The following is a 16,016-nucleotide window of genomic DNA, read 5'->3' on the forward strand; positions in this document are numbered from 1 at the left end:
AAGATACTATAACAATCGATGAAGTCCAAAATCATAGCTTGACCATCTTATCCAACAAGGCATTCCAAACCGAGTTAATGGAGTGTTGGATTCTAGACTGACAATCACTGGGAAGCACCATCCCTATGATGAACTATTAGCTAATCTCAAATGTGCACAAGGACTCTCCCTCTCTGACATTCCAAGTTGGCTGGTAGACCAGACGAGCATTCAGGGGCTCATGATCCTGAGTATCAAAGGAGTACGAAATAACTTGACGGGATCCACTCGAAGTCCCCTCAGCTCAACGCGCCCTCACTTGCAGCTTCTTAGTAGACAATGGATCACAGACGCCTTTGACCGGCTGCTTCTGCACAAGTGCCTTCTTCTTGGATGCCTTGGTCTCGGTCCTTGTGTTATTCATACCTTCCTTTGGCTGCCTCCAAGGCATACACTTGGCCACACTCTTTTTTGCGGTCTTCTTCAACATAGCCATAATTAGAAAGTAACAGTATAGCCTTCATGCCGCCCTCCATCTCTGCAACAATGAAGTAGCAACCTATTAGAAAACTGCACCAAAGCTTGGCCAAAGCCATAATTAGCAAGTGATAGGAGTGTCAATACCAAGGGGGGCAAGACTAAGGTAGGCTATCACCAAGGCTTCCTCCCTCACCAAGGGTCTGACATGAACCATCCCGCTTAGTCAAAGCTGATTCATCGTGGCCTTCTCCTCGTCACTACTATGTGGCATGATCCTCTCAACCAGTGTATCTGGGCTTCCTCAAATAGTTTGGAAAGACCAGCCTTTGGGACAAAATACGAAGGAATTTTTCTTCTTCCAATTATGCACAAACAATGGGTTGTCCACCACTTTTCCTTGTCGGCCCTAGAAGTACCACAATCCTTCACCATCAAGGCATTTTCTTAAGGAAAATATGCTTCAAAATATATTCACTGTTATAGAGACCCCTCGAAGATGAGCCATCACCAAGACAACCACTATCGTCCTGACATTGTTGGTAGCAAGTTGGTTAAGGGTAAACTTGTAATGGTTCAACAACTCGAGGATTAAAGGGTGCAGAGGAAAGCACACACCAAAATGAAGATAATGCTCATAGATGCAAACTTCCCCTTCAGGGTAGAGCCACGGCCTATCACCAACATAGGGGACTCTAACCCTATAGTCCCTTAGAATAAAGTACTTCTCGGACAGGGCCTAAATATGCTCCTTGTCAAGTATACTATCTAAGTTTGAGCAAGGATAATGCTCTAGGGTCATGCCTCGAACCTCGGCTTTAGCCTTCTCCTCACCCGTCGGCCCCTCAACCTCTTCAACATCTACCACAACGAGAAGCACTAGAGTATTCCCTGGCGAGTCCACCCTCGAAGGCCCAGCAAAAGGACACTCAAGGGCATCACCCCTTGGCCTGGTGTACCCATTGTTCTCATTAACGGAGTCCGTGCTTTGATGGTCATGCTCGGCACATCGAGATGCAACCCTCTCTCGCAAACCTTCCACACTATACATTCGAGAGGATCCCTTGGAACTACTATTAGTACTATCACTCTCGTTGTTTGTGCTAGGAGTACTATTGGGATCACTCCAATCTGGAAGGGTGTAGGCCTCAGGACTGGAATCAAAAGTCTACACAATGGAACATGAAACCTTACCAAGAAAAGATTTCTACGAAGAAAAGGACTGAAGAAAAATTTATTAGGAGACGAGGTGGTTTGAGAAACTCCAAGCAAGTGTATTATGGACAAATGGTGAAGCCTCTCCCATCTCCCCCTGTTTCTAAAGGGAAATGGACGACAAAGATTCACTCTATTCGATGGTCATAAGTGAACCGCCTCACCCAACCATGCCGACAGCCTCCACATGGCATTGACCTTGAGAGATGAAATGATGTAAAGGCCCAAAGTTGGTTCGCCCATCGTCCCCGGTTCAACATATGCCAAACCGATGTGACCATTCAGCCATCTGTCCCAAACATAGCTCCTGAGACACGGTGACTAGGCACTAGAAACAAGAACCCTTATGAGACACGGTGACTCAACCACAACCACGTTGATCAATTCCGCTCGCAATCCTCAAACAGTGAAAAGGTCGACAAAGCTATTGGCAAATCTCATTGGCCGAGGCTGAGGGCTTAGCATTAGTCACTCGCAACCCTCAACCTTAGCCTCGAGAGTGGGGGTTAAGTGATGTAGGTATATTTGGTAGGCCTGCCAGCCCTTGACACGTGGCATTGGCCAGTGGTATTTTTAACATAGGCAAATCTCATAAGGGCAATTGGGTAATTCCCGCCTTTATCGATTATAGAGCACTTAATGTGGGCATATATTCTGGGATCATTTACTCTTGAGTCACTAATTAAAGGGTCATGGTCGGCCAACTTCTGCTTGAGTCCCCCTACATGACCAAAATCTCCGGGATGGTTACATGTCGTGCATTACTCCCCACCTGGGCAACTCCTACGATAAAAGGGATACTACAACTAAAGATGCACACACATAGTTGAGCTATCACTTACACTCTTGCGGTGACCTTAGCTTCTTTTGAGCCCTCGGCTAACTTGACTGTCAGAGTCCTTGACACTAGGAACACTCCCAAGGCCTCTAATGTCTTTTCACTCTTAGTAGGTGAGACCTACAGCCCTCGGACCTTCAAAATTATTATTGGACTTTAATGTCATTAGAGATTAAATCTGATGGGGTTTGATTGATGAATTACATGAAGAAATACACATGCACAAAATATCTAGGAAAATAATGGTTTCCCTTATTAAAATCAGTTTTCAATTTGTCCTACATTGGAAAATTACGAAACTTGTTTTAAGTTTTTAAATAGGAGCTTATTTACACTCCTTAGAAATATAAAGAACAGAGTATGCAGGCTTGCTACCGTGCAACATGTGCACGTGTGTGATGCAATAATGTGCTTTAGAGGCACACTTTGATGACTTCAATGGTCACAATCCGATCGGGTGTGATCAAGAGGCACTATTCAAAGTTAATAGTCATTAACTATTAACTAACTTTTAACTGTCACAATGTTTGAAATTGTGACTATTCAAAGAGCCTTTTCTAAACTATCACCTTCCTCTTCTCCATGGCTCTTCAGAAACTATTTAAGGAGTGTGAATCAAGCAATTGAACACAAGTTTTCGAAAAATTTCTCTTGTCTTTCTCAATTCAATCTGCTACTATCTCACATAAGGTTTTTTTAGAGACTCTTCAATTTTTTTAGTTACAGATTCTCGCCGAAGACTGTTGTATCATGTGAATGAATTTGCCTATATCCCAATAGCAAACTCAGTATAAGTGAGTGAGATAAATAACATTTTAAAAATAATGCCTTTAGACAAACCTCAGAACGCTTCTCCTCAAGATTGTGTGACCCCATTTTTTTTAACAATTGCTCCGCTCCCCTGGCTCCAAATTTGAAAGCATGACAATTTTAAAATGGAAACCATTCAATGGTGGGTTTTGATATTACTTACACGCGTCAAATTGATGATTCAAGGCAACATTTTCTTTTTTAGCTGAATAATATCTTGGGATATAGACAAAGATGAAAGAGATGAAGATAAAAGAGGATATAAACTTGTGGAGGAAATAAGATAACATGTTTTACATTTTACGTCAGATGATAGGATTGAAAGAAAATAATTGTTTTGTCCTTTTAGGCATTAATGAGAAAACATTGCTTTATCCACTTTTGCCTCCTAGTAATATTTAATATTGGACGGGATGCAATGCGGCACGTCAATTTTATAAGTCTATATCTCATGGTCATGGCCCCCAGTAATATTTAATATTGGGCGGGGTGCAATATTGGACGGGATGAAATTCTGGACAACCATTAAACCAGAATCATAATTTTAGGTCCTTTCAACACTCCCACCCATCCAACAACATTGTGCCATGAACGGACCCAAATTATTCTCCATCAATCAAAAGAAAAAAAAAAAACCAAAACTACAAATACAAAACCCACGTGCTTTAACATCCTAAACTGGGTGTATTCTCTACAATTTTCTACCAAATGTTCATACTATTTTTGCCTATAAATGCGGCTATCCGAACACCATGCACCATCGCCAAACTGAGAAAATCTAGAGAAAGGATTGAGCTTGAGCGAAGTGAAGTGAAGTAAGAGTAGGGAAACCATGGCATCCGCTTCTACATTTCAACTTATGATTCTTGTCATACAATGTTTAGCAGCTCTGAGTGTTTCACATGCTACCAGTGTCCATTTCTTCCTTCATGCGCAAGTGGTGAGTAGAGAAGACGACCCAGAATTAATCATTCGTTAATTCGTTTCTTTAATTGTTTACACTAATTGTGACAGTTGCGTATTGATATTTGTTTTGTTAATTATTAGTGGGCAGGGTCGTTTTGTGCGTCAGAAAAAGGTTGTTGCTTCCCAAAAACAGGAATGGTTTCGCAGGAATTCACTGTGCATGGCCTCTTTCCATGCTCCAGTAGTGGGACCAGACTGATGAACTGTGATCGAGGCAACTCTTTAGATCTGTCGCAGGTATGTATTTTCTTCTTCCTATCTTCTCATCAAGAGCTACGTCGTACAAACTTGTTTATTAATTTACCTGCTATATATATAATGATATCGATCGATATCGCCTTTTCATGGTGTAGATAACAGGCTTGCTTCACACAATGCAACGCAAATGGCCGTCGTATTCATGTCCAAGCAGCGACAGCACACCGTTCTGGGCTCACGAGTGGTCCAAGCATGGCACCTGCTCACTCTCTGTCTTCGATGGTCAATACGATTACTTTAAAGCAGGTCTCGACTTGAAGGACAAAGTGAATATCCTCCGGATCCTCAAACAGGAAGGTAATATTATATTGTTGCAGACATGAAGATAAATTCAAGTTTCTTAATTATCACTTATATATGTAAGCAATAATAATGATGCAGGGATTAACCCCGATGGGCAGTACTACAGCTCGGAGAGAATCACACGAGTCCTTCAGATAGCAACTGGAGTAACTCCTGCACTTGACTGCACTGTTGATAAGTTTGGCAAATATCAGCTCTACCAAGTTATGTTTTGCGTGGATAAATCTGGATCAGAATTCATGGATTGCCCCGTCTACCCTGAGCCCACCTGTCCTTCGATCATTAGGTTTCCACCTTTCAGAGGATCAGCCGCTGAAGGGATCTACCTTCGTTCCTAGATCCTAAACTGTTGCTTTTATTTACTCTAGCTCTTAAATAATTCACCGCTTTACTGGTGAAAGTGAAATGTAGCTCAAATAATAAAATATGGATATGATGCATGTGATGTATCTCTATGTTGCATGCCTATCAAAAAGAAAGAGAGATCTATTTCCATATTTGTGCAGTACTGTTTTGGCCTTAGGGTTTATGAAAAACCAAAAACTGAATTGCTTTAGGTAGGTAGAGCTTTTAGCCTTTTAGGTTCATCATTTCGTGGTAAAGTTTATCAATCCAGTTCCTTTCTTTCCAATAAATCTAACGAGGAACAAATAATCTAAATCTGATATATATATATATATTGGATGGTATATGTCAGCAAGTTTCCATGTTTCTCCAATTTTTTTGTTTTAAAAATGTAAAATAGTAATCATTGCTTTTTTTTTTTCGTTAGGTTCATCATTTAAGGTCACAATTAGTGTAAAATTCAAGTTTACAATTTCGACTGACAACGTCTCGAGAATAAAGACACAACATTGAATAACTCCCATCTAAATCTTTATAATTTACAGTAAATAGGACTTTTAAAGGGATCGGGTCTATTATGCACAAAAAAGTAACCACATTAAATTAGTACTTGATAAATATTTTGACAACTGTCAAAAGTGGGTATTAATTTTTTTCAAGGGTAGGCTGGGATTATTTTAAGGGACAAGTGTCAAAAAAAATTCTAAGTGTTCATTGATTATACTTACAACTTTGTGCTACCTAATCAGAACTGCTTTTAAGCATCTTTCCCTAGTATTATTTTATGATTATTTTCTAACCAAATAAAGGAAAATTTTCAAGCCATAATTAAGTGCAAATACACCAACCGAGTGGTGGATTGGTTGACACGTAAGTGGGTAAGCCCCAGAAGACATGCGGTTTCGAGCTGATTTTTGGACTCCAAATCCATCTTTGAGAAGAGTATAATGTTGCCAGATAAAAAGTGCAGTAGGGCGGAAAGGGCAGTAATCAATACCAAAAAAAAAAAAATTAAGTTCAAGTACAATATTATCATAAGGTCCTATAATCCCAACGAGCTGATTTTTGGGCAAGCTGATTTTCCGGGTAGCGCCCATTCAGTTATGGATTGTGTGATACCAAATGAGGTAACAGGTTCCTAAGCGTGTTCACTATATGGTTCAAACTGTAAAACCGAATTGAATCAAACTGAATTTATAGTTTGGTTCGGTTTATACCTATAAATGGTTTGATTCGGTTTGAGAATTTTCTAAATTGTGGTTTATAGTTTTGGTTTGGTTTATTTAATTTTATAATCGAACTAAACAGTAAACCAAAATTTTATATACATATATATAATATAATATGAATATTTGATATATAAACATTATACATAATATATCTAAATGAAAGACGTAAAATTATAAATATATAATAAACTCTTTATTTTATAATAAAATAATAATAAAAGTTTTATGTTTTAATTTTTAAAGGATCTATTTGGGCTTTCTAATTGGGTTAAGTCCAAAAGAACCATAGAATGTTCCAAAGTCCCTAAACCATATTAGAAACCGCACCAAACCGAAATAAAACGGTTTGGTTTAGTTTGGTTTCTATACCAAAATGGTTTGACTAGGTTTAAAAATTTCTCAAACTGTAATTTACTGGTTTGGTATGAGATCTCCCAAATAAGGGTCAAAAACCTACATAGAGATAATGACTGGCAGGATAAATTAATTTTTTATGTTACACACCAACTTTTAGCAAATTCTGGATCTGCTTCTCACAATTTGTACCCACATCCGTACCCACAGAGCACCACCACAATGTATTCAGAACATCTCCCCATGAATGACAAGGGAAATATTCCCAATGTGCAGTTGTCATGTCTCGTGGAAAGAGATGTGGGAACATCTCGTGGATAGCAGATCCTTTTAGCATGGAAGATTCCTCCTTTAAAGCCCAACCTCCCCTGTAAACAATCCAATTAATATGGACACATTTAATTATATTTATACTAGTATAAATGATTTTTGGATTTCTTAATTACAGAAATTGCCCATCTGTTTTTAAGTTGCCTTCATTTGAAGATGAGGGCAATAATGACAATTTGATCAACTATAGCACTTACTTAGAAATCTTTTAGCATAAAGTGTCCATGTTTTCAAGTTATCCTTGGTTAACTGGGCAAAAATGTAAACTCAGCTGTTATAATGTTCTCTTTAATATATAGCTGTTATAATGTTTATTTCTTCCTAAAGTGCCTTGGGCGTTTGCAAAAGCACTTCTAACCACCAAAAAGATGAAACATATATTAAAAAATTAGTGATAATCTATACTGAATAACCTTATTTTAGAATATAATCCCTCTCTATGTGGGGGCAGAAATCATAATTATTTGAGCTACCACAATTTCATTCTAATCTACCTCATTAAGTTCTATATTTCATGCATTAACTCCAATTTCTCACATTAAATCTAATATTATACTTTTGGCTTTCACCACTAATGGTTTAACCTTTGATGCCATAATTAAATAATAAAAGATTTTAAAATAATAGATATATACATGAAAGATAATAAAAATGTAAAAAATTTGTACAAAAAGTTGACATTTCTCTAATATTATATATTTCTTATATTAAACAAAATGGTTAATCAAATAATACACACACACACACACACATATATAAATATACTGAATGAAATGGTGTATGGAAAGAGCCCTTAGAATTCACAAAATGGAATAGTTCATATCTTGTAATGGCGTTGACCAGGTGATCTATTCTTCATAATGGAAAGCTGTATTTGGGGCATGCCTTGTTCATCTTTGTGAAGTCAATACATATCCACCATTTCCCATTAGCTTTCTTAACAATGATCGCGCTAGATAGCCATTTAGGATAGTGTACCTCTCTAATGAAGTCGGTATTGAATAACTTGTCCACTTCCTCTCCAATAGATTTTCAATGCTCCGATGCAAAGTTCCTCTTCTTTTGCTGAATTAGCTTACAGTATGGGTCCACGCTCAACCTGTGAGTAATGATCGAGGGGTCAATTCCTAGCATATCGACAGCAGATCAAGCAAATACGTCAACATTAGCTTTGATGAAGCTTACTAGTTTGGAAAGTGTGTCTTGAGGAAAGAGAGACCCAACTAGCACTATCTTTTCGGGCTCGACCTCATCCATGTGACGTGTTGAGGTTCTGTCCCTGTAGTGATGGGTAGGGCTATTCTTCCTTCTGGTCTCATAGCTACTCCAAAGAATCCGACTAGAGGCACATCAATGGGTTGTAGTTGGTCTGGCATCAATTGCATATTCTCAAACGCCTCATAGAATAAGACATCAACTAAAGAAACGTTGTCTATGAGGATTCTTCTCACTTCATAGTTGACAATTATCATCAAAACCACCAATGCATCGCTGTGGGGTATAGACACACCTCCGAGGTCATCATTGGAAAAGGAGATGAGCTCCTCCAGCCTCTGCTTCTTTTGTACCCTACAATCAACGTTCAACTGTCGAGCATAGGCTTTTCTAGCCAAGGTAGTCTCTCCCCCAGAAGCCGATCCACCAGCAATAACTTCAATGACTCTGGTCAGAGTATGATTAGGCTAGGGATCAGCTAGTGATGGTGCAAAGGACAATGTTGGAATTTCATCGCCAATGTAGTCTTTCAATTGTCCCTATCAAATGAGGGACTCAATCTCATTATTGAGATTGTAGCAATCTTCAGTATCATGGCTCGTGCTACAGTGAAACTTGTAGTATTTCTTGGGATTTCTGAAGGGATAGGAAACCATCATATGGATGCCCAAGATTGTGGAATAAAGGGGGGCAAATTTCAAAAAAAATTCTTTCCCTTCAACTAGGAATCGGATTCCCTATTTAGAAAATCATATTTTCAAGGATCATTCTTGAACCATAAACTGAACCAGATCTGAACCAGAAGGAGGAGGAGAGATAATATCTCTCAACGGAGGTGTTCACGCCCAAGGTAGAAACCAAAATCTGCTCCCACTGAAGATGATGCAGTGCAGGGTGGAGTAGAATCAACAATGTCCTTCCTAAGAACTTGATTCTTCCCAAGAATCACCTAGGCGGCTAGTGAATACAACTCCTACCAATCTTTTCTCCAAAAAATTGGAATCAAGATCTGATCTTGATTTCTCCCAAGCAATGGAGATCGAACTGCTATAGGTGGCGGCTGCAGGAAAGAGGGGGCTAGAGAGAATTTGCAGGGTGCAGAATTCTCTCCTCTGTGATCTCAGCTCTAAAGACAAGACTGTTGCTGGTGACTGTGTGTCTAAAGGCTGCCACCCCCTCTTCCTTTTATAGACTTAAAGGGATCAACTCCTAATCCCATTAGGAGTTGCTAACCCAAATCATATCTAGATTAGAAGTCCCTTTAAGATAAGGGATAAACCTTATCTTATCTGCAGATTAGATCATCCAGTTCCTAATCTAATTAGGAAGTTTCCAAATCTAAATCTCATTTAGATCTTGGACTCTCTGAGTGGATAGGGTGTGGGCCCAATCCTATCAGCTGATCTTATATCAGAATTCGCCCCTTAAAGACTAATCAAATTAGCCCAGTTCGAAATGGGCTTAAGGCCCATTTAGGGTTATGTATTCATTAAACCTTCCAAACTGCTGCCCAGTTGGGCTTCCTTGTATGGCGTGGGACCCAAACATTGATCTACACATCAGCCACATGGGTTCAGCCCAGCCTTTGTTACAAGGCCTGGCCGAATACACTGTTATGGACAGTGCACCCCCTGAAACCCATTAGATGGGCTCTATGGGCCCAACACTTACCCTAAGTGGTCCCTGGTCCAAGCCACCTTGTAACACCCAGGGATTGTGGGCAGATGCAAGATTAGCCCATCAGGTATTATCCTCAATGGCCTTACACTTAACCTCTCAGCCCATAATGATCATACACTACCCGACAAGAGAGGACCTCTCCCTCGGCTGCAAGGAACAGTGTTGCACTCTCTCAAATATGGATCCTGAGAATTAAAACCTTTTGCAAACATTTCAAAACCATAATATATATATATATATATATATATATAATTTTTATATCTCATATAAAATATATTTTGCAAAACAAATCTCAACGATGGAAATCGGCTGCTGGTAGTCTTGGTTTCCATCAGTGAGAGTGCATCCCCAATCATTACCTTTGTCCGACAAAGGGGCTGATCCTGTCACTATGATCACCCACTCAGATGAATTCTCAGACTGTCCCAACATACCCAGGTTTTGACCCCCGCTAAGGATCTCACTGATTGGTATATCAAAGACAGCCCAATTCGACACCTAGTGCAGTATCATAATCGAGTCTAGGGGTCGGGTGTAACTTTCCAGTTTTGCCCATCAATCTCCAAGGTCCAGGGCAATACTGGAAATCTGGTCCAGTTCAAAGATTCAATTAATCCCACACTGTATGTGCCTAGGGTCTCACCCCGATAGCTGAGACAAGCCACCCCAACCGACTTGGTGGCACCACAGTATCAACCTTGTCAGGATAGGTCTCCCCAAACCGACCCACTGGCTGTGAACATTCTAAACTAACACGAATCTCATTAAGTGTCCAGTTTAAGGGTATTACACAGAAAATACCAAGGGAACATGAATCAAATATGCACTTTTATTCATTTACAATAAACTCATAAAGTACATCAATTTGATTGAAGCTAAGGGCATACAAAACTGTCTAACAATTTCCCCTTCTAGGGTGCCTTGTCAAGTTGGCAAACCACTTCATGTACTCCTACTTCCCTACTTGCATGAGAAAATGGGTTCGGAAGAGTTCAATGGAGTATACCTGTCATAGGATGGTACCAACAACTTCTTCTCATTGTTCTTACTATTTGGGCCATTGTCTAGTCTGTCCTTGTCCTTCCTTTTCTTTTTACTTGGGCTAGCCACTATGTTTTGCAGGTGCTTATTGGCCTCAGTTTCCTCAACTGCTAAATATTTTTGTACTTTTTTGAGAAATTCCACCTTGTTCTTAAGCGGTCTCTTGGAAATACACCAGCTGAGGGGTCATAAGCAGAGGCCACTGATGGTGGCAGCCATAGATACTAAGGTGTCAAGGTCTTTAACCTCGAGTTCCTCCTAGTTTAATCTCTTCATATAAGCACAAAGGCTTTCCTCGGGCTTTTTCTTGATGGACATCAAGGAGATGATGATCTTCTAGCACCGTTGACTGCTCATAAAGTAGGCTAGGAAAAGGTTTTGGTGTGTGGCTCATTGTGACACTAGCAAGTGCACTAGCCGTTCAAGTAATAAAGTAGTGAGTGAAGTATCGTTCCCACGAGGATTTAGGAAACAATTACCAATACTAAATTGAACATTTCTTATCTGATCAACAAATAAATCAAAACTCTAAAGCTTAAGAAATCCTAAATTAAAATCTATCTAAATCATTGGTCCAATTGCCTTCAATTCAAGTTAGAAGAGTAAGCAGTAAATGTCAATCTCAGAATTCAGCAATCTATCAATTTGGATCATTCGAATGAATCATGATTGAGCCTTGGTTTGGTGAAACCCCAAGGTCATGAACAGCCTCTCTCAAGTGCATGTTCATCCTATGCATGAGTGATGGTTCTTCTATCTCTAGCAAGAATCTAATCCCCATGCATGCATTTCTTCAAACACTTTTAAGGCATCAATTCAAATCTGAATTGATCACCAACTGAATTGTGCAAGTTATCTCTAACCTTGCACTCAATTCAGTTCTTGAATAGTAGATCTGAATTCCTAGAGTCTCTCTCAAGCACTCTAGGAATTCCAAGCTGTAGATTAATTCGCCCAATCTGAAAATTGCAGATCTGAATTCTCTTTCAAGCAATTCAGATCTTGCAATCTCAGATCTGAGAATTCAGATCTGAGTTTTGAAGGTTAGTTGGCCGAATTAATCTACAATCACACCCTTATTCAAGAAACTTCAAATACAATGCATGACCATTTGAATGAATAAAAAAGAATTAGATTGCTGAACTGAAATTTTACAAGCTGAAATACATCAAGGAAGAATGGAAACAAGGAGAAAGAAGAAAGAACATATAACTAAGAAACTGAATTCAAATCAAAAGAGAATGAAACTACAAATGATTTATTACAGAAGATCTTTGAATCACAAACTCTCAATTCGAACTCACCTTCTTCTTCTAGCTTGCTTGTCTTGAACTTCCTTCAGCCCTTCTTCTTCTTCTTCCTTGCGCCTAGCCTTCTTCTCTTCTCTTCTCTCAAGGTGGCCGAACCTCTAAGAGTGGGAGAGCCTTCCTCTCAAGCAATTGAACCACTTTCTCCCCTCCTAGAGGCCTCCTTATATAGTTTTTCAAGGGGGCTCTTGCCCCTTCTTGAAGCCTCTAGAATGGGGTGTATTACACCCCTCATGAACCTTCTAGAGTGCTCCCTCCTTCTCTTCAAGAAACTCCTAGAAGTTGCCGCCCCTAGCTCCCTTTGGGCTGCTATTTGGGCTACAACTTAGCTTGCTTTTGAGCTCATGTGGGATACACTCTAGGCTGTTATTTGGGCTAAAAATGGGCCTTCCTTGCTGGGCCGAATTCTCCTCATAGCTAGGCTTTATTTCTTGGGTTTTCTCAAGGAATTCACTTGCTCTTTTTGGGCCGAAGTGCTCTCTCTTGCTTCCATGACCGGGCTGGACTGAAATTGGTCTTTTTGAACCTTCTTTTCTTGCCTTTTTCCTTCCTTTTCTTGGATTGATTATCCCTGAACTTATTCTTAGCATTAAGCTAAATTAAGGCAAAAATTAATAAAACCGGCATAAAAATCCATGCTAAAGTCCTCAAAAATTATAGATAAATTGTAAGTTCATCAGGTTTGCAAATTGGTTCCAAGAGTTGATGGATTGAAGAGGGAGTGTAGAGTGAAGGGGATGAGAGATCCATCACATGGATGCCCAAAGATTGTGGAATAAGGGGTGAATTTCAAAAATTTTTCTCTCCCTTCAACTGGGAATCACATTCCCTATTTAGAAAATCATATACAAATCTGAAACTCCGAATTGAAAGTTATAGCAGCAAGTCATACAGATATGATTAGATATTTATTCAGATCTGATTGCAGAAGTGATAGGTAAGGTAATCAGATTTGAACCACATTATTTTCATAAGATACGCAGACCAAAAAGAGCAGAAGCTATAGCAATAATGAGTTTTGATTTCAGAAGTAACAAGAAAATTAATCAGATCTGAACTGCACTCTTTTGAGTAGCAGCTACTCAATCTGAAATTAGTGGTTATTGTGAGGTTTTACAGCAGCTGAAATTACAACAGCTACTTGATTAATCAAATACAACAGCTACTTGATGCTAGGTCAGGGGTGATATGGAAATTCAGCAAGGAGTGCAAGTGTATACAGATCTGAAATCAGTGGTTTGAAGAATAATAGGATCCATCTAATGGACGCCAATAAGGTTGCGGAATGGGTGGGCGAATTTCAAAAATTTTCCTACCTTCTTCCAACTGGGAATCATATTCCCTAAATTTAGAATACAAGATTCAGGGATCCTACTTGAACCATAATCGAACTAGATCTGAACCAAAAGGTCAAAGGGAGGAATATACCTGATCCGGAGAAGCAGTATCTCCCAAAATTGGTGTTCACGCCCAAAGAAGAAACCAAGATCCACTCCTGCTGTAGATGACACAGCTGTGGGTGGAACAAAACCAGCAGGGTGGATCCTACACACTGGATCCTTCGCAAAAACCCTCTGAAAACTCTAAACACCAAATCTTTTTTAGTCTTTCCTGCAAGAGGGAATGGCGGCGGCTGGAGGAGAACTCCTGGGACGAAGATAGCTGAACTGCTTCTCTTCTCTCAAGAGTTTTTGTGAGATCTAATCTCAGTTTTCAGGATGATTTTTCTACTCTAAACCCCTGGTTCAAAATCTGATATGTTTCTCTTGGGTTTCTCCTCCTTTCTTCTTGATTAGGAAACCTCCTAATTAGGAGTTATCCCAATCCAAATCAGTATTTGGATAGGGGATCATCTTAATCCTATCTGCAGATTAAGTTAGCTTACTCCTATTCTTATCAGGAGGTTACCAGATCCAGATCTGATTTGAATTTGGTCTCCCAGAGTGGATAAGGTTAAAAGGCCCTATCCTTTTGCTAACATAATCTCAGATCCGCCCCATAAATGGGTGATCATATCAGCCCAGTTCGAAATGGGCTTTTGGCCCATTAAGTGTTCAATGATTAACTAGTTTCCAATCTGCTGCATAGTTGGGCTTCTTTGTATGGCGTGGGACCCAAGCATTGATCTACACACCAACCACATGGGTTCGGCCTAGCCTTTGTTACTAGGCCCAACAAAATTCACTGAAAAGCTCAGTGAACCCTTGAGCCCATCACATGGACCCTATGGGCCCAACACTTACATTAAGTGGTCCCTGCGCCAGGCCATCTTATAAAAACCCAGGGACTGTGGGCAGATGCAAGATTAGCCCATCAGGTATTATCCTAAATGGTCTTACACTTAACCTCTCAGCCCTTAATGATCAAGCACTGACCGATAAGAGAGGACCTCTCCCTTGGCTGCAAAGAACAGTGCCACACTCTCTACTCACATGGATCCCGAGAATTAAAACCATTTGCAAACATTTCAAAACTGTACAAATATACATATATACTAATTTTGCAAAAACAAAAATTCCAACGATTGAAATCAACTGGCGGCAATTTGGTTTCCATCAGAGAGAGTGCATTCCCAATCATTAACCTTTGCCCGACAAAGGGGCTGATCCTATCACTATGATCACCCACTCAAATGAATTCTCAGACTGTCCCAACATACCCAGGTTTTGATCCCCATCTAAGGATCTCACTGATTGGCATATCAAAGCTAGCCTGATCCGACACCTAGTGAAGTGTCATAATCGAGTCTAGGGGTCAGGTGTAACTTTCTAGTTTTGCCCATCTATCTCCAAGGTCCAAGGCAATACTGGAAAACTTTTCTGGTTTATGGATTCAAGTAATCCCATACTGCATGTGCTTTGGGTCTTACCCTGGTGGCTGAGACAGGCCATTCCAACACTTGGTGGCACACCAGTATCAGCCTTGGCATGATAAATCTCCCTGGACTTATCCAATGGTTGTGAACATTCAAAAATAATACGAGTCTCTATAAGTGTCCAGTTTTAGGGTCTTACACAGAATTATACCAATCAACATGAATCAAACATGCACTTTATTTATTTAGACTAAATGTCCAAAGTACATCAAATCGGATTGAAGCTAAGGGCATACAAGACTGTCTAACAGCTCCCACTTGCACTTAGGTCCAACTGGTACAAGCCGGAGCACATGGTACGTCTCTCATGCCCTCAATGTCCAAAGTACATCAAATCGGATTGAAGCTAAGGGCATACAAGACTGTCTAACAGCTTCAATCGGATTGAAGCTAATGGGTCTACCACATTATCATTTGATGCTACCTTCTGAATTAGGATGTCCCCTCTACCAACGATCTCCTGCAGCACATGGTACTTCCTCTCGATGTGCTTTAACTTCGAGTCGGCCCGAGGCTCTTTAGCCTGGGCGATGGCTCCATTGTTGTCGCACAACAACGGGATGGTTGATGTGCTGGACAGAATCACTTCCAATTCGTCTATGAATTTCTTCATCCACAAGGCTTCCTTGACAGCTTCACTTGCAACAATGTACTCAGTCTTGGTTGTGGAATCTACAGTGGACCTTTGTTTGCTGCTTTTCCAGCAAACAACACATGATCCTATCATGAAAACATACCCAGATGTAGACTTTCTATCATTTGGATCCAACTGGAAATCGGCATCGGTATACCCT

The 16,016-nt window shown here is 40.0% G+C and overlaps 1 protein-coding gene across 1 annotated transcript; it reads left to right on the forward strand.

Moving 5' to 3' along the window:
- The first annotated feature begins 4,078 nt into the window (after positions 1-4,078).
- On the forward strand, positions 4,079-5,343 carry LOC148861195 (extracellular ribonuclease LE-like). The gene is made up of 4 exons (XM_088982023.1): positions 4,079-4,259; positions 4,367-4,522; positions 4,639-4,840; positions 4,925-5,343. Exons 1-4 carry the CDS (start codon positions 4,152-4,154, stop codon positions 5,182-5,184), a joined length of 726 nt encoding a protein of 241 aa, XP_088838149.1. The 5' UTR covers positions 4,079-4,151; the 3' UTR covers positions 5,185-5,343.
- The last annotated feature ends 10,673 nt before the right edge of the window (positions 5,344-16,016 follow it).

The sequence above is a fragment of the Nelumbo lutea genome, chromosome 4 (assembly GCF_056320005.1).
Source record: "Nelumbo lutea isolate HS-2025 chromosome 4, American lotus-T2T, whole genome shotgun sequence".
NCBI classification, from domain to species: Eukaryota; Viridiplantae; Streptophyta; class Magnoliopsida; order Proteales; family Nelumbonaceae; genus Nelumbo; species Nelumbo lutea.

Coding starts and splice junctions, on each gene's coding strand:
- LOC148861195 (XM_088982023.1), top strand. CDS start 4,152: ATGGCATCCGCTTCTACATTTCAACTTATGATTCTTGTCATACAATGT. Junction 4,260..4,366: donor TCTTCCTTCATGCGCAAGTG/GTGAGTAGAGAA, acceptor GTTAATTATTAG/TGGGCAGGGTCGTTTTGTGC. Junction 4,523..4,638: donor ACTCTTTAGATCTGTCGCAG/GTATGTATTTTC, acceptor TTCATGGTGTAG/ATAACAGGCTTGCTTCACAC.